This window comes from Photinus pyralis, unplaced genomic scaffold, assembly GCF_008802855.1.
Source record: "Photinus pyralis isolate 1611_PpyrPB1 unplaced genomic scaffold, Ppyr1.3 Ppyr1.4_LG2, whole genome shotgun sequence".
NCBI lineage: Eukaryota > Metazoa > Arthropoda > Insecta > Coleoptera > Lampyridae > Photinus > Photinus pyralis.
In genome coordinates this window covers 34,659,841-34,679,699 of record NW_022170403.1, presented here as the reverse complement: position 1 = coordinate 34,679,699, position 19,859 = coordinate 34,659,841, and the positions used below count along the sequence as shown (strand labels likewise).

The window sequence follows — 19,859 nt, the reverse complement described above, 5'->3', positions numbered from 1 at the left end:
TTTAGGGAAAACAAAGATTCCAGCTTTAATTTTCGCCCCTGAAAGCTTTCAATCAAATCGCTGTAACTTTTGTAAAAGCAAATATTTTCGATGTCTTAATCGCACTTTTTATTTATTTTTGCTTATTATAGTCAGAATATATATTGTGTAATCTCCCATGCGCAAAAAATTCTTTTTTTGTTGACCGGTCGACCATTTTTTTTAAATTTATCGATTGACTATCTATTAATCGATCACACGTCACACCTGGCAATTTTGATACAAAATAAAAAGGTCGTTAACCTCTTTTCTTTTAAATTCTGACGTTTGAAATTTGTTCTCAATGGTTAATCGATAACTTATCGATAATTAAGTTATCGATTAACCATTGAGAACAAATTTCAAACGTCAGAATTTAAAAGAAAAGAGGTTAACGACCTGCGTGTGATCCTAGATCAGGGGTCGGCAACCTGCGGCTCTTTTGATACCTATAAAGTTGCGGCTCTCCGTATTTATCTAAAGAAATGAGTTCATTTGTTCGAAATTCGCCTTTTTAATTAATCTTATTTTGTATCAAAAGTATACTTGCAGCAAATAATTATCTAATTTTTGACACTTGTTTACTTTCTGGTATTCTTTTGTTTTTTTATTATAGCCAGCCTACTCCGATGTATAAACACGTAATTAATTAATGAGTAGGTACTTTTGTGAAAAATATTGAATAACCTAAACACTGCGGAGTTTAAGCACAGGGCACCCCTTATAAACATTTAAGAGAAGACAAAAGCGAATAGCGAAATAAAATAGTGGTAGTTCCATTTGAAAAAGAATAGTTATAGCACTTTGAACAAACGGCATTGAAACAACCAAATATTCAGGATGTTCTAAAGATCAGTTATTAATTGACATCGTAAAAATGGAACACCTGTACATTCAAAAATAATTTCTGTAGATCCGCAACCACCAATATTTTTACCAGGTATCAGCTATGTAGGAAAAACCGACGGACTGTTGCAGGACCCTGTATATAGCCAAAAACTATAATATTGAATCAAAAATTATTTGTGGCTCTTTAAGAATTGGGAAATTTTGTAAATTGTAATTTTTAGCTCTTCCGTTTCAATAGGTTGCCGACCCCTGTCCTAGGTAGTTTAACCGGTGGCAACGGTTTAACCGACACACACAAAAATTAAGAATAGATAGGTAGGTACATTTAATTTCTGTTACAGTGATCAAGGATGCCTGCGTATTTTTTGCTTTCCTGTTCAAATGTAATTCAATCTTCCTTAAGGAATGTTAAGTAAGGTCACGATTCATGAAAGGAAGAATGTTTATCTTACGTCATTCAACATCCTGTGTGCCACATAAATGCCTTATAAGTACGTTTCTTGGGTATCTAGAATTCTGTATACAACAATTACAAATCGAGATAGTGGGTTCATTACAGATTCCTGTATAATAATTAACAAAGGTAAAAAACTGACATTATTATTCATCTTTCTCGATGGTAGAGACATCTACGTCTTGTAATTTAAACTATTGAAAACAGTCACATATCCTGCCATTTAACCTGCGCTTCTGATAGTTATAAATTCAATGGTATAGGCTACATATTCCAGGAGTCTTGGTTCATTCTCCTAAAAGTAGTTCAAAATTGCAAAAGTGGGTCCGGACGGACCCTGGGACGGATGTACAGACGGACGGACAAAATGCAAACAATAGCACATTTTGTTTATTCTTAAAAACCGTGCTAAAAATTATACAATATTAGTAGTATTTAAACAATGATATAGGTACCTATTCCTATTTTTGGGTTTCCACACACTTGATTTTTGATAGATAGATAAACTTTATTCATATTTACCGTAAGGTGTTGAATAATCTTGCACAATAAACAACAATTATTACAATACAGATGTGCACACACACAAAAAATTTTTTTAAATAAATAAATTAATTAAGTTTTGAATCACAGTTGTTCGAAAGTTTGCCTTCTTCACACCAAGTTCTCATTGCTTCAATTGCTACATCCAAGAAGACAAAATTTAATTCCAGATCCACCTAGTTTAAATGCTTTTGCTGCACTTCTTGGAGTTTTAGATACCTTCTCTGGGTGGGAACTTGCAAAAGTACAGGCACAGGTACACTCTCATATTAATGGTTTTCCATTCCACACCCTTACAACCTTAGGGTCTTTTTACATCATTTCCAAACTCGATCGCACGTTGATGGCCACCAACGCTTTCTGAATAATTTGATTTAGTTCTTAGTGTCTTGGTATTCTGCCTTTACACTAAAAGTATAATTTTCTACGGACAATAGTGTGACACGTTCCGTAAGAGAAGCCCTTTGCTCAAGACGAGCACGAACATCTTCTACAACCTCCTCACTACTGGGCGGCCAGGTGACTTTCAGAAACAACAATTATACAGCTCAAGTACACGATGAACATTACGGTGTATATTGTTGTAAGGGTGGAGCGGCCGCTCCAGGCCTCGCGCGAGGCCTTACTCGCGATAAAAAATAAGTAAAAGTTTTGGTTGAATCAAAATAATATAATAATGCACAGATACACATGCCTAAAATATACAGGGTGTTCATTTGAAAACTTCCCACCACGTATATTTATCGAAAACCACTGATTAAAGGAAAAACGCCAAAACATGTAAAAATATTTGCTTTGTCAAGGGGGACAACTTTTTAACAAAAAATTACTTCACCCTCTGCTCCCCAGGATTATTCCCTTAACAATTTTAAACGACAAGTGGGATCGAGTAATAGCTTGTTTGAAAGGTATTTGGAAGTCCTTTATTTTGACGTTTGATTGGATTCGTTTTCGAGAAAATTAGAATAATTTCCACTCTTTCGGCTAGTGTATCAACCATTTTGGAAGTAAAAAAAGGCCCTGAAAAAATATTTCGCTCCAGGCCTCGCATTTGCTAAGGACGAGTCTGATCCTAATGGTCGGGATACATTTTTGGAAATTCCTGTATACACAAACGTATCGAGTAACCCAAACTCCATTTTCGTCTTTAGTCCCATTACTGAAATAGGACTGCAAAAGCATGTTATTCACTCTAAGGTAGAAGGCATGTTGGAGTCTACCTATTACACGATACAACAAAAAAACCGTGAATTTATAATTCAAAAAGTAGATAATTTACCCACCTTGTAAATATTCAAAAGAAACTGGTAATTTTGAAAAAGACTGTTTTGAAAAGGGCGAAAGTAATAAGAAAAGAAGGTGCGCAGGAAAATAAACGAACTAAAAAGAACCAAATGATGATAAACTGATGGCATTGATTCAGTGAGTATAGGTTATTTTTAGTATTGCTGCACAAGAGCGGGATAATAATTAAAGAAAGAAATCAAATAAATAAATAAATAAGTATGCCTGGTTGCGGCAAATGATTAGGTACTAATGTGATGATTTATAAGAACGGCACAGCATATACGTATATTGATCTCCCGGTACTTACTCTTCTATCGAATAGTAACACTGGTACAGTAAAAAAATCCTCCGTCTGAATTAGATTTAAAATTGTTACAGAGCAGAACTGAAAAAATCGAAGCGATTTATATTAATAGCGAACTATAACGTGCCGTTGGAAAACGAGGGTGATTCTCATGAAGATTATAAGTTCGTTTGTGTTGCAATAATCAGGACGCTAATCTAAATTTTAATAAACTAAACAAATATAGAAAACGAGCTCCTGGGTATGGCTATAGCATGTTCAAGACCAAATTTTAAACCTGATGTTGGTTTTGCTTTTATTTAAAGTGTATATGTATGAAATTTCATTTAATTGCTTCCATAAATAAGAAAGTCGGCACTGCGCCTGCGCAAAACCAATTTTTGAAACTGGCGTAATATTTGCTTTTATTCCAAGTGGCTATGTATTAAATTTCATTTAAATACCTTCATATTCATAAATAAAAAAGTTTGCAATTCGGTTTATAAATGGCCGAGATCGATTAGGCTCAATTTTTGGAATTGCGTTTTATGTGGCTAAAGCTATACGCATATTGAATTTCATGCAATTCGGTTCATAACTCACGGAAATGTCAAAAGGGCCTTCCTTATTTTTTGGGCTACTTTGCCAATTCATGAACTCCGATCTACAAATTTGATAAAGAATCCGTCTACTAAATTTTATCGTAATCGGTCAATTCGTTATCGAAATATCGTGCTAACGGACGGACCGAGGGACGGACAGACACCGCAAAATTATAAACTCGCTAGGAGCTCGTTAATAATATTAGAAAGGACCTATCACGAAAACGTAATTTTGATCATGACATTATAGTTCAGAAATTTAGCACTCGTACAGATTGACATTCGCCCTGAAATCACCTATAAAGCCTTCGTTATTCTCTTAGAAATGGTATTCTATATTTTTGTGCCGTCATTTTCATAGCCGCTATATACAAGGTAATATTTTAACGCCAGGTAGCATCCCTCCTGTCCATTTTATTTGTCTTTATACAACACTATCTAATTCAGAGCGTCGCATCGCAGAAGATTTTGAAATTAGATTTGAGTAAAATATTCCCATAGAAAATTACCTGTCACGTACTGGTATAGAAAGCTAGATAGAAGCACTTAGAAAACGTTAAGAGTATTTACGATCTACTACTGTTGAATTCAGCATGCTTTTGAAATGACTCCGCTAAACGTTAAATTCTTGATATTAGACTTAACGCGACACTTCAGCGCTTACAAGTTATATTACACTTTTTTCGCCTCTTAAAACTTCTACTTAAAACGAATGAGTTGTCGCACTTTATTCAAGCAATCTACGGGCCTTTCGAGACGATTTGCAAAATGAATTCCAATTTTATGGTTATATCTCGCATCAACCTTCGAAGCGGATGACAGTTTTATTATTTTTAGTAAGACGATTTATCTTCTGAATTAAAGGGCCATTGGTTCCTCCAATGTGGCTTTCTGGTTGGAAAAATTGCTCTGTTTGAAAAATATTATATTCTTTCACGACGTGGGGCAAAACCGTTTCGGGGGTATCGAGGGGGAACCAGAATGACGTTATGAGTGACAACCTCTCACCCCCTTAACCCCTCCCAGCCCCCTTCTTCAAAAATTCTAAATCCCAACCTCATACTTGTGACACATCGTTGGAAAGCTACTGAAAAATGCTTTCCAGTGGTACTAATAAAGTCAATATTCAAACAATTTAATTATTAACAAAAAATCTAAATGTTGACATTGTCTTAATGAATATTGACTTTATTGGTACCACTGGAAAGCATTTTTCAGTAGCTCTCCAACGATGTGACACAAGTATGGGGTTGCGATTTAGAATTTTTGAAGAGGAGGGGCTGGGGGGTTAAGGGGGGTGGAGTTGTCACTCATACCGTCATTCTGGTTCCCCTCAATACCCCCAAACGGTTTTGCGCGATTTTCAATATCTTCTTTAGTTTAGAAAATATGGTGAACTGTAAGTTTTAAAATTGACACCCCGTATAGAAGGTTTGGTTTGCACACCGTGTAGGATAATGGGCCACACTAAAATGAAACATTGGAAATGCAATGTAAGCATGCGAGTGTCCTGATGGCTTCTGATGATGGATGATGGTATAATAATAATAATAATAATAATAATAATAATAATAATAATAATAATAATAATAATAATAATAATAATAATATTTAATAATAATAATAATATTTAATAATAATATTTTATTGTGCTTATGTGATGCTTCACTTACACTTGTCATACACTGAATAGATAATACAAATAAAAAATACAAAATATACAAACAGAAAAATATCACAGATTTCTTTTACAATAAATAAGATAATTTTCGAAATAATAAAAAGCGTTCATGACTAGCAGGTTTTTTACAAAATGGTAGTTGTTGTATGTTTGATGGCAAACAGTTGAATAAGAAATTCGATTGGTACTGGACACCATCTTGGGATTTGCATAATCTGTAAAATTCATTTCGAATACTTGTTTTATTTCGGGTGTCATGTGCATGTGTTTCACATTGACGTAAATTTTTTGAAATGTTACGTTTTGCATAGCAAACAGCCTCGAGAACATAGATGCTTGGAAAAGTTAGAATTTTAAGATTTACAAACTCCTTTTGGCAGTCCTCTCTATAACCTATTCTGCTTATCAGTCGAACTGCTCTACGTTGCAGCTTAAAAATACACCGCCAGTGTGGGCTGTGTCCCCAAGCAAGGATCGCATATGATATTGTACTATGAACAAATGCATAGTAAGCTGTCTTAATAGTATTTTGCGATGTACTGTTCCTTAACATATTCATTAGAAATATTGTCTTATATAACTTTTTTGATACCTTACTACAATGGTTATTAAATTCTAGTTTACAATCAATAACACAGCCCAAGAAATTCGTTTGAAGATTATCGGTCAAAGGATTATCATTCCGCAAAGACAAAGTCAGGACCTTAGTTTTGGCATGATTTAACTTTAAAGAGTTGTTAGCACACCATGTTGCGACAACATTAATGCTGTTTTGTATATCCAAGTATGACGAATTAAAAACTACATCTGTGGAAATTAGTGTTGCATCATCGGCATATAAAATACACTGAACCTTAGCCGGTAGAAATTCCGGAAGGTCGTTGATATAAATTAAAAAAAACAAGGGCCCGAGTATAGACCCTTGGTATAAAAGACTAGGCGGAAGTAGTTGCAAGTATGGCAACCCAGGGTACTTGCCGCCGTTGGATGAATCTGAGAACCGTTAACCTATGTGATAAGGCAAAATCATACAGAAAGTAAATCATAATATCTCAGTGAGTACCTATGTGTCCCCGTATGATTTTCACACGACTTACTCAATGGTTGGATACATTACCATGTGTTCTGTAATTCACAATTTCACAAACTACGATTATAAAGGTTTTACTAAGCCAAAAGATTTCAATCCAGCAAAGTCAGCCACGTTCACAAGTCACCTGTTCTATAAAATCAATTAAGGTAGTATGTCTATCGCGGAGTACATAGGTAAACTCAAAGAACAAGCTGATTTGTGTGAATTTGGACTTTTTTTAGATCGAGCACTGAGAGACAAGTTTATAGGTGGTGTGTCAAATAAGAAGATACAAAACCGGCTACTGTCGGAGAAGGATGTGTCGCTTCGGTTTGTTGCGTATAGGTACAGGCACAATCTGTGGTACAGGTAATGCATTTCTAATTATCACGTCATAACTTGATAAATAAATAGCTAATTATGTAAATATACAATAAAATTATCTTCTCATTGTAATGTGTTTCATTTTTTGTTTAATTACCTTGTCGTATTTCTTGGTCCAAATTACAAGTAAATGAAATGAATTAGAATAACGCTTGGATATCTACAGACTGATTGTGCAGGAGTATTGAGTAGGGGAACTGATTATTGTAACTCTCCAATACCCGTAAAGGCTAGGCGGATAGCATTGTATCAATTCTCGAACTAGCGACTTCTAGCGGAATTCGGTTTCGTAACTAACGCAGGTAGAACTTTAAGAAAAACATAGATTGTAAATCGACACAAGGTGTGCTGTGACCAGCAATTTTTCCTGGCGAGAGTTATAACTAAAATCACCCGGCTACGCCTCGTGAATTTAACGTTACACGCGTTCCATTATGACGTTCATAAACGAACTTGTATCATTAATAACTATTACAGGACGCTTTAATTTTCGTGTTTTCATTATCAGTATTATTATTAAAAGAAACAGACTTTTGGTAAATTTTGAAAATTGTAAACGTCATGTAGACGTTACTTGAGCCTAAACACAAAAAATAGTGACGGGACATCCTGTATATAAGAATATTACAATTAATAAATAAATCCGGGGGATTATTTCCCAAATAAGCACAGAGTTTGTTTGTTTCATTTGAATTTGTATCCCAGTGTTGTTTTTTTCCTTTCAGAAATTTTGTAACTGCGTAATTCTTGTTTAAATTTGATCGCGTTTGTAATTTATTCAATTTAGATAAGCTGTTAGCAGTAGGACATATCTGGTCGTTTGCGATAAGTTTTACTGTCAGGCGAAAATTAGTTAAGGCACGTGTTTTATCGCTGTTGAGGGGTAAGGTGTTACGAGGAATTGCGTGTTTCATCAGGAGAATGGGGACGTTTGGTGTGTTCCATCATTCATTGGCGAATTATTCGAAAATTTGTAAAGAAGGAGTCTATTTGATGGCGGAAGTGATGCTTGCTTAAATGCCGGAGGCAATGAGAAAATGCGGCTACTTTTTTTAACAGTCTGCATGTGTAAATAAATATGTGCAGAAGCAAGTTAACCAAAGTTGTACGAGTTTAACCCGTGTTGTCCGATCCCGGAAAAAGATTTAACAAAAAGGGTTTGTTTTGGCCCCTTTTATCCTTTAATTTTTTTCCACAATGGGGGCATCCCGGCTTCATTTTTTATTTCTGATCTACAAAGTACATTAAAAATAAAAAGACCCGTGTGTCCTCAATTTTTATTTGCGAGTAAAATAAACCCAAAATAAATTGTCGAAAAGTTGTGTTTTTAGTCCGAATTTGAAACGCTTCAGTCTAAATACGTCACAAACCTACAACCAATCACGTAGAAGTGAGTTGGGCTTATTACGTCACAGAGCCTGCCACAATCATATCGTTTTGAATAAACCCTTAAAACCGCACATGTTCATTATTTTTTTGCTAATCAGCTTCTATTTTTAAATAAACTTTTACTGCCAAAAAAATGTTTTATGGTTTCAGGTACACGCTTATTAAATAGAACTACGGAATTCAACTATACTGTATACCCCCATTCAAGTGTAACACCTTGTATACTATACATTTACGCCATAAACTGTCAAATTCCAAACACTTAAAACGCCAGAGCAGTCATTAAATCCATCGTACATATGTGTTATGAACGGATTAACACGTCTTTAGTTTGAAATTCCTTAAGGTCAAATGTACAAATTTCATACAGCTGGATCTGCGCATGTACCTATATCTGTGGCTCAAGCGATCTAAGAATTGCGGATAAAATAATAATTACTTTAGGCGTGTGTACCCCTTTCGTTCCGTATCAATAACACACAAAAAAACTAATTTTAAAATTTCCCAATTTGCGTAGAACCCCATTCCGACCGTTGCGAATGAAGATTTTAGAACATCTAAATTACGTTGCGCTCAATCTCCCTGAAACATATTTATGATGAAAGGTTTCCTGAAACTGAGCTGGCTTTAAAAGTTAACGGTCCGAACCACTTTCTTTATAAAAAAAAGTATCCTTTCCGTAATACTTCATAGTTAAAAGAAATATGTCAAAGTTTTAACAACATAAACTTCTTTAAAAGTATAGCGCACTTACCAGACATTTATGATTGATCCGTCGACTTTACTTTTATAAATCAAACTGTCAAGCACAATCAGCTCTACAATCAACTTAACATATATGTATACTATAAAATGACTTTTAAAGTTTGTAAAGTTAGGTTGGTAATTAATTAATAGGAGACTCATTGTATCTTACAAATTAGCTATTTAAAATGAGACAAATCTAATCATATACTTTAAAAACGCACGGGCAAATATAAACCATAGCAGCTATCCAATAGAGAAAACCCAGGTGGCTAGGTGGCCCAGAGACCGAGATCTCGATGGACAAGACAGACAGACGGACAGATAGGCAGACGAGGGAAAATCGAGCACATAAGCGTTACCTCAACTTCGTTGTGCTACGCTAAAAAACACATTTGCTTATCTGCGACCACTAACCCACTAACTATTACTGGAGCTGCGCATGTCATCCTCGGCGTCTCAGGAGGAAATTTAATTTACCAAAGTTTCTATGCTTCTGTTGTGTCTTTAGACGAGACGTGACCGGGACCATAGACAACACAACACTTGTTAATTAGTATTTATTGAACACTTACATATTACAAGATACAGGACGACCTTAGACGACCTGCCGTGGTTTTTGACATACTCCTATTATACCAACTCTGAAAATAATACCACTGGCTGTTTGCACCGACAAATTTAACTGGAGCTTAGCTTAAGCGTGGCTTAAAATCCATGGCAACCATTGTCTCAATAATCGTTGTTGTGGATTTTAAGCTACGCTTAAGCTAAGCTCCGCTTAAATTTGTCGGTTCAAACGGCCATTAAACTAATACATAACACTCTTCCCCCCTTACAAATCAAGCCTAGTGGGCGCTTTAATTTAGTGGTTCTTTGTGAACGTCTTAAGTACCTGAGGCGTTATAGAAACTGGAGCAGGACTTTTAGGGAGCTTTGTCAGGGTGTAGATTATCAGGTAAGGAAACACTTGAATCTTCGGTAACTTCTTCCTGAACATTCTCATCCGGAGCCTTCTCAACGATCATCGAAGGACTAGGGTTACTCTCTGGTACGAATGGTCTTCCAATTGGATTTGTCTCCTCTTCCAATATGGACATCTTTAGGTAATCGGCATGAAGATACCGTACTTGATTATTCACAATTACTAAATATGTAACTGGAATGACGACCTTTGCAATTTTCCCAGAATATAGTGCACCTGTTGACACGCGTACTAAAGGTAAGTACTTTTGGGCTTCGTAGAATGAGAATCTTCTCATTTTCCTCTTTTACTATCCTGGTATACTTTTACTTTTGCATCGATTTTATCTTCTTTTCCCTCTTAAAAATGTTGGTTTTAGCAAGGAGAGTTTTGCACTGGGTTAGCGTTTTAATACTAGATTTGCTGGACAAACAAGCTCCAGTTGGGCGTATTGCGAAAAGAAAACAAATATTTATCGATCTGTTCCTGTAAAGTTATGGTAATATTCTGTTTTTCATTATCCTTTAACTGCTTCAATAAATCTCTCTTGATGGTATCCACATATTTTTCCGCTTTGCCATTTGAGCAAAGATGAACTGATGGTGTCATTGATATCTTTGTGCCTATTGAAAGTGTAAACTTCTTGTATTCCTCTCCATTAAAAGATAAGATCCGTTGTCTGATACTATTTCTTCTGGAATTCCGAATGTAGCAAACTTTGTTGTTCAGAGCTTGGATTAGACGAGTTTGTCCCATGCATTATCTGTATCTCGATCCATCGACTGTAGCTGTATCTACTTCTATCAAGAATTTATTGTCAAATTTCTCCAAGGAGTCCCAAACTCGCTCGGTTTTTGACCATGGTGTATACGGTACTGAAACTGCTTTGGATTGTAAGGACTGAATTTTCGCAAGAGTTGACACAGTTCTCCAAATCTTGATTTAGATTAGGCCACTAGTCCAGGAAATATATAATTTTAGGATGCAAAATTCATAGTAGTTCTGAACATAGGCTTGTTTTATGTTTTCTGTGACTATGAATCCGAATTTTCAACTTTCCACCAAAAATTCCCCCCGCACCCTCCACCCATTTTGAAAAATAGAAAAAATATAGTTTTTTTAAATACCGTTATTTTGTGTATTTCAGAGAAAAAATGTGGAAATTCGGAAAGTAGACAAAATTTTCGACAAAAACATCATTTGCTATTTTGACGTAGGGAGAATGAGTAGGGCGTTCGCGCCTTGGTGCTGCACGCACGTCAGGACGATAACGTAGACTGTCTCATCCTTAATACCGCTATTGAAATGGCATCAATTCATCCATCGGTGATTATTGTCGGCGAAGATATAGATTTATTAGTTCTATTAACTGTACTTGCTCAATACGCCAATATTTACTTCATGAAGCCCAACAAAGGCAAAGTTTCACAACAGATCTACTCACCCTTTGGTCTTGAAGAAAACACAGTGGCTACAAATATATTATTTTTACATGCTTTCAGCGGCTGTGACTCTACGTCTGTGATTTTTGGCCACGGTCCAGCTTTTCTAGAGTCCGAAAACACGGAGGATTTGTCAGATTAGTCTTTTCTAAACTTCCTTTTTGGTCTTCCTTCAACGATGGATCAATCAATCTACTTTAAAAACGGAACTTTGATTTCGCGCATGAAGCTAATTTTCAGCAGTGACATAGATAAACCTGGGCCATCAGCTGCAGTTAAACGGTAAAGAGTAATTTAAACTTTTTTTTAGATAATTTAATTTATTTTTAGTAATAAAAGTCTATATTTTTTAAATATATGTGGATGTGTTTCTGAACTTGTCTGAAAATAGGTGGGGAAAAGTTGGAGGTTGAGAGTTGACTTCCAGATGCTGAAAAATACGAGAGATTAAAGGAGGGAAGTGGTTAAAACGAAAGGTAAAGCGGGTGGAGGGAGGGCGAACACGAACGCGCGCCTGCCGGTGCGCAGAATGAGCGTAATTCAACGCACGCCAGCGCCTCCTACGTGCGTAGTATGTAAACATGTTTTAGGACGTTTTTGGTTGCATACTATATTATATATTATTATATTATATTACATTTCAAATTTGTAGGTATTTTATTCGTGAAACCACAAAAAAAACGATTCCTTAACATATTTTTTTCTTATTTTCAAGATTTGGGAGAATTGCGGAGGGAATTTTTGGTGGGAAGTTAAAAATTTGGATTTAGTAACCGAAAAAACATAAAGTAAGCCTAATTCCAGAACTACCATTAATTTTGCAAGATAAGTGCATAGGCGTTGAAGGTTCATATGTAGAAAAATAAATTTTGATTTGCCTTAAATTTCTTTTCTTTCATATCTAGGTAGATTACATAACAATCTCCCCTCGTATTATTATAAAATTTCTTTGAAATTTTAACCATAGATGCTTCTAGTAAAGAAAAGCATAGCACAGCGATGGCTTTTTGGGAAGTACTGATGTATAGAAAATGCGCTAAAGTTACTGGCCTTATATTAGGGCGAAAACGTTTTTACTTATTTAAGTTAAATTAATATCGCAACTAAAAGAAGTAAAAACATGGCATTCTATTTAAAAATATTCTTCATTTTTTAATATGTTACTTGACAACCAGAGCGGTAAGAAACTTCTCTATCCGGCTCTGCTAAATTTCTTTTGGGTGCAAATCTAGAATATAGTGCAATGCTAATTTTGAGAAAAATAACTGAAAATGCACCTTGGAGATAGCTTTACTGTGTTAAATTACTCAACTGTGAAGTAGATAAAGTGCATACCTATTTTGCGGACAGTTCATTATTCAAATAGCTACGATTAGACGCAAATCTGTCGAAAATAAGTGTCGTAGAAGAACTACATATCTTCATGGTAATTGCTAACTTGTAGAGTTTAGTAACGTTCATTTACTGTAAATAATAATATATATGATATATTTCAGTTATTACTTCAAATTGACAGTCCCATTCCTTTTCGATTCCAATTTTTTAACAAATAAGTAATTCGTATAAATAAGAGTATAAATGTAATGGTTTACCGCAATACGAAATTGGACTTATTAGTTTTGAAGTGATTTTTACAAATTCTTGTAGATTTGTGTATAGGTTTGATGTGTTGTCTCTTCGGATAATACTTTGATTGCAAGTTTCGCGTATTAATAACCTTGCTATGTTCATTTCGAGTTATTCGGATCAGGAACAAAAGGATGTGAAGTGGTGCTTAAACGCGAATAGCCAAACATTCCGTATGTCGCTTGACTAGTTCGAATGAAAATAAGGTTGTCGAACAAGTGTTGTTCAAATATTGAACAGTGCAGGGCTACTATAGCTGGATTCAATATAGGTGCTGAATTTGCATTCTTGGAAGTCGGAATTCAAGCATAATAAAATCGATGACGTATGTTCCAACTACGTTGATGGCTCTCGAGACACCCCTAAACAGGAGATAACCACTTCAACAGCGACGAACGCAAACCTGCTTACTGCTTAGTTAAAAATATGAATTTTCTCTTTTGTCTGACATTTGTATCGACCAACGGAACTGATAAAGGAAGTGTCTCGGGAAGTATTATTGAAATTGTAATATAATGAAGTTTATAGAAAGTGACTACTTCCGCACAGCACCAGATTTTATATTGAGAAATGCTAATCTGTTTAGAGTGTCTGGAGCGTATTGTGATGATAATAAATAAACTTACTATAATGTTTCACCTCTGGAGAAATTAATTCAGAATTAATAAAAAACTAAGTCAATCAACCCTCATTCGGTAAAAAACGACCGTAAGGATGCGCGCCTGGCAGGCGGCGAAACAGTTGACTTGTTGCAGCATGCATGGAACTTTTTGTTCATGAATTGCGACAATGAAATCAGACATAGATACGATTTTTGAATCATGAAACGAAACGCTAATATAATCAATTCAAGCAACGCATTCACAATCACATCAAAAAATGTTCGGGTAAGCACCAGTGCTGAAAAATAACAGTGGCCTTTTTTTTGGATACTACACTGATGATGCAATCCTCACTCATTGCGTTCCGAAGGGTACTACGATGACAGGTGCATCCTACAAAGGTGTTCTGAACAAGTTGCACCATCACCGGATCATCGGATGACCTCTGCCACTGAACAAGTAGTTTCTATTATAGGTACCTTAGAATATTTAGGTACCCCTCATTCCTCAAGACCGGCTTTTCTAAAAGGTCTATCGGAGATCCTATATTATTCACCATCTACTTATCGATGTCTCTGAATGTGCATCAGTCTTGCTTGTTTGTCTCATTTTTATTCCGATAATTAACCGATCAAAAGAACTTACCTGAAGTTCGATCGGAATTATATGAGGCGTCCGGTCCGAATATATCATTTTGTAACACACTGTAGTACGTGCTTTTCCTACTACCATGCACAAGGTTAAAAGATAAAGAAAAAACTCGCTCTCCCCCCTAAACGCCGCCTCGTACCCACTAGCAGTTGGTTGTTCATTTTTCAAAGACGCTGTTTTTCAACGACGCTGGGCGGTAGGGGGAGGGCAATGATATATTCGGACCGGACGCCTCATATAATTCCGATCGAACTTCAGGTAAGTTCTTTTGATCGGTTAATTATATTTCGGCGTCCGGTCCGAATATATCATTTTGTAACACACTGTAGATGTTTAAAGAATATATACGTCGTAAAAACAGCTATATTGTATGTAACGCAACAGTGTAGTACGCAAACACCATAAAAAGAAAAAAGAATTCTTAAGTGTACTCCTCCAAAGGGTGGTACCACTACGGTAAACTGGACAGAAAACTTAATAACTAATTAAAGTTTAAATACGGCATTCATAAACTCGTCTGAGACTGCCAGTGGTCTATTGTAAAAACGAGCGAAAGACGATGAATGTTCGGTCCAGCCCGCTGACTTCCTAATAGTGTCCAGGGACATACCATTCCTTAGGGCTGCAGATGTGGACGCATGTCTAGTGGAGTGGGCACAAAACAGAGTCATGTCCACTCCCGCTTCCTTAAGTGTCGCTTTTACCCAACGGCTCAGCGACTGTTTGTTTGCTTGCCCATGTGGTTTCTTGTAGGTCAAAAACAAGTTGTCGCAGCCCGTGGGTCTTACAGGGTCAGTCAGGGTTAAGTAAGACTTAATCAATCTGGATACGCACAGTCTTGGATTTTCCTCAAAAAAGGGCAAATTCAAACAGGGTTGTTTCCTTCCGGGTGCTGACGTTTTTATTTGGTCTGGAATTAGGATCTTTACGCCAGAGTCTAAAAACTTGATGTTGCTACACTTAATCAACGAGATTTTTTGCTGCTTATTGGGCGTAACACTTGATTCGGAGTTGAAGTGGGACCAACATGTTAACGTTCAGCGTGTTAAATTAGCTAGAGCACTATTTTTGATTCGCAATTTAATAAGGGTGACTCGAAGGAAACTGTTATGGCAGCATACTATGGCATATTTCATTCGGTATTATCTTATGCAATTCTTGCATGGGGCCATTCTGCCCACTCTCGAGTATTATTTGGTTTGCAGCGCAAATGTATACGATTATTTAAAAACCTTAAATACAGAGATTGTTGTCGTCAGGGTTTTATCGAATTAAATATATTGACATTACCTTGCATTTACATACAGCAATGTTTAATATATACTAAAGAACACATGACTACACTAACTGTAAGCACGGATATTCATACTTACAATACAAGGAACAAAGAGAATCTTTATATACCGTTTCATAGATTAAACAAGACCAAAGATGGCACTACATTTTACGGCATGAAATTTTTCAATGTCTTGCCAAAACAAATAAAATATTTAGATTTGCACGCATTTAAAAACTGTGTAAATAGTTACCTTAAACGAAAAGCTTTTTATTCTTATGAAGAATTTTTAAAAGATAAATTTGATAACATTTAAGTTTTAAAAGCAACAGTACCTTGTGTGATCATGTTCTCGTGTCCTTTGTCTTTTTTTTTTAATATTATGTAATTGTACCTGATGACGTGTGAAAATACTATTGTATAGATCACAAATAATAAAATGAAATGAAATGAAATGAAATGATCCTTTGTCCTGTTGCTAGGGCTAGCAAAGTCACCAGTTTCTGCAACAGTTGTTTTAGATTGCCATCAGGGGTGCTTCCCAAAAACTTTAGCACCTGTTGGGGGTCCCATGTAGCTTCATATCTAGGCCTTTGTGGTCTAATTCTAGATATCCCCTTCAAAAACCTTTTGAGGTTAGGATCTGAACTAATGTTCCCCGAGGTGATTAAGGTTAAAGCTGCTCTGTGGGAGTTGAAGGATCCATATCTATTTTCCGTGGTTTCCAGCAGGTTTTGTAAGAAGGATATTATCTTTAATACTTCGCCTTCATATGGGGAAATTTTCTGTTCCTCACAGAATTCCCACCAAAGTTTAAGTGTTGTGTTGTATTGCTTAACTGTGGAAACAGCTAAGGAGCTGAAAATAGTCTCTATGGCATTGTCCGGTAGTCCTTTTCGTTTGAAGGCCTCCCTGATAACCTCGCGACCACCAGGGTAAGGCTTCCTGATAAAGGGTGGAGGTGTCCGCTGAAAGGACAGAGCAAAAGATTATGTCTAGGTCTTAAAAACATAGGTTCGCCTACAATCAAATTTACAAGGAGTGGGTACCAAGGCTGAGCTTGCCAAAAAGGGACTACGAGGATCCCTGTTGCCTTGTCCTGTATTATCTTTTGAAGTACCCTAAGTACAAGCGAAAAGGGAGGGAAGGCATAGAAGAAAAGAGACGACCAATCTAAGGTAAAGGCGTCTACTGCCTCTGCCCCCGGGTCCCGAAACCAAGAGACGTATCTACTACACTGGTGGTTACTTTGTGAAGCAAACAGATCTATTTCAGGTTCCCCAAAGACTGAGACTATGTGAAAGTAAACAGTTCTGTTCAGCGCCCATTCCGTTTCAGGTAGCAGCAAACGCGATGCGTGATCAGCTTCAGAATTATCGCTAGAGCAAATGTACGAGGCGAAAATCCAAAGATTACTTGCCTCGCACCACTGTCAAATTTCCCTTGCCAGTTGATTTAACCTGGGGAATTGAACACTACCCATTCTGTTTACATAGGCTAGGGCCGTAGTGTTATCCGTTCGAATAAGGACATTAACATTCCTCAGATCTTTCGCAAAGCATTTCAGGCCATAAAAGATAGCCTTGAGTTCTAGGAAATTTATATGATTGTCCTTTTCTACATCGGTCCACCAGCCGCGTGTACTTTCACCATCACAAACCGCTCCCCAGCCTGACAGGCTGGCATCGGTGTAAATTGTTAAATCAAAAGTATCACTCTTAACGTCATTGTACGCTTTGTCAATATTATTAAGCCACCAAGACATGTCTGAAAACAGATGAGGCTTCAGGCTCATTTTTGAGTTGTAATTTCCAGAGTTTTTAATTAAAGCCTGGTATTTGGCACGTTCGAAAACCTTCGTGTATAACCACCCGTATTTTATGGCTGGGCAGGCCGAGACAAGAATACCAATGAACTGAGAAAACTTACGTATTGTGCAAGTTGGGTGCTTTCGAAGAGAAATAATCCAAGATTTGATTCTTTCTCTCTTTTCTGGTGGCAGTTCTACTGACATTCTTATAGAATTCAAAAGGAATCCAAGAAATTTGCAATTCGTGTTAGGTGCGAATACGCTTTTTTCGAGGTTGATCAAGAAACCTAGAGATTCTAGCAACTGTATTGCCGTTAAAATATTATGGGAACACTCTTCCTTAGATCTACCCAAAAACAAAAAATCATCGAGGTAACTTACACATAGTATACCCTTGTTACGTAACTTTTGAATGACGGGCTTCATTAGCTTCGTAAAAGCATATGGAGCAGAAGCTAGACCAAAAGGCAAGCAAGTAAATTCGAAAAGCTGCCCTTGCCAGGAAAACCTGAGGTATTTTCTATGATCCCTGTGCACCGGCAGTAGAAAATATGCCTCTTTCAGGTCTAGAGTAGCAAAAAAAATCCCTTTTGGATTAATCTTCTTGCAGTTCGAACATCCTCCATTTTAAAATGGGGAGCAGATATAAAGGAATTTAACTTTTTGAGGTTGAGAATGAACCGTTTTTTACCATTGGGTTTATCAACCAAGAAAATTTTGGAGATAAATTGGTCCGGTAGAAGGTCACACCTCTCTATTGCGCCTAAATCCAATAGGTGGGCAATTTCTTTCAAAAAGTGCTTATTTGTCGTCCCTGAAGAACAGAACAAGGGCGGATGTGACTGAACAGGTTTAAAAGTAAGCGGGAGCTTGTAACCCCGTAACCAATCCAAAACAATTGGATTAGCTGTTAGGTCTGTCCACTTTTCGTAAAAGTGAGCAAGACGTCCAGCGAATTTCTTACTCACCGATATTAATCCCTCCGTTGTTTGTGATAAGGATGGCTCTGCTGGCCCTTCTTTGTCCAACGTGCTCCCTTCGAAGGCTGTCCCTTGTATGGTCTCGTCTCGCCCCCTCGACGGACCGGGCGTTGAGAGTTTAAATTCTGGACCTGAAGGGGGGCCCGTTGCTGGCTACTCCCTCCCCCCCACCACTTCGACGATTTATTGCGAGTGGCAGGTAAAATAGTGGGTTTAACCAACTTTAGATCTTTAGTGACGCTTTCCAAATTCTTCGCCAATTTTATTTTTTCCCCAAGGTCATCTCCAAAGAGAAACGACGACGGTGGACAAATCTCCACCTGTTCCTTGACCTTCTTGTTTAGAGAGGGGTAAATCAAATTTCTCCTCGTCACAGACTCGCGGTGAAATAAATTTGTCAAAATTCTGCCGGTATCGCACAGATACTCGAGCAACTCATTTTTTATCACAGTTGTGTCACCATTTAACAATAAGTCAATGCCCTTACCCAGGGCACACAAACCCTTGCCCAGGTGGTTCTGAACCTCGACATGAGATCCATCCCGAGCAAGATTATACCTGTCGAGAACTGCAGGAATCTCTGGGTTCATTTTTGGAGGTATCAAATCGGTGAGATTTGCCGGGGTCAGGTATTTGAGCAACAAACCAGTTGCTTCATCTTTTTTTAGACCGTTTCTTAAAATATGTCGCCAACGAGAAGCTAACGAATCGTGTAAAAACGGATTGTTTTCTTTGCTATTCTCAGGGTCGTCCCCGAGGATTTTTACGACCTCTTCAGGTAGTGTCTCATCGTTATGAATAATTAGCGTATCGTTTGGCTCATTACGAACACTACACGTGTCAGAAAGCCTCGAAAAAACCTCATTTCCAATTTCAGAATCGTTACGCGGACGTGTAAAAGAGGGCGACGGGCTACAAGCCCGGTCCTGTACCCTGCCATCAGCTGCTACAGGCAGCCGTTGTAATGGCGACCGCGATCGCGACAACGTGACGCGGCGGGTATGGCGCCTGTGATTACGAGTCCGCCAGGTAGAACTGCTGGGGCTGCGGGACCTAGAACGCCGCGTCCTTTTTTCCAAAACTTCTAACCTTTTAAGCAACGCTCGCGTATCTACAGGATACTGAGAATCGTTGCTCGGCGACCGGCTTCTGCCCCGCGGTGAAAAATTATCCCGCGGCGATCGACTTTTATTTCTCCTATG

At 37.2% G+C, this 19,859-nt stretch overlaps 1 protein-coding gene across 1 annotated transcript; it reads right to left on the bottom strand.

Annotated features, from left to right (window-relative positions):
• Positions 1-15,846: 15,846 nt before the first annotated feature.
• Positions 15,847-19,247, bottom strand: LOC116163960. The gene is made up of 3 exons (XM_031478088.1): positions 18,876-19,247; positions 18,646-18,810; positions 15,847-16,835 (listed from the first exon to the last, which is right to left on the bottom strand). Exons 1-3 carry the CDS (start codon positions 19,245-19,247, stop codon positions 16,293-16,295), a joined length of 1,080 nt encoding a protein of 359 aa, XP_031333948.1. The 3' UTR covers positions 15,847-16,292.
• Between the last annotated feature and the right edge of the window lie 612 nt (positions 19,248-19,859).

Excerpts from the sequence above, each read along its gene's own strand:
- LOC116163960 (XM_031478088.1), bottom strand. The coding sequence starts at position 19,247 with ATGAACCCAGAGATTCCTGCAGTTCTCGACAGGTATAATCTTGCTCGG. Across the intron at positions 18,811-18,875 it reads TCACTAAAGATCTAAAGTTG|CCAGCAACGGGCCCCCCTTC; the intron begins GTTAAACCCACT and ends GGGAGGGAGTAG. Across the intron at positions 16,836-18,645 it reads CAACGGAGGGATTAATATCG|CGGACACCTCCACCCTTTAT; the intron begins GTGAGTAAGAAA and ends CTGTCCTTTCAG.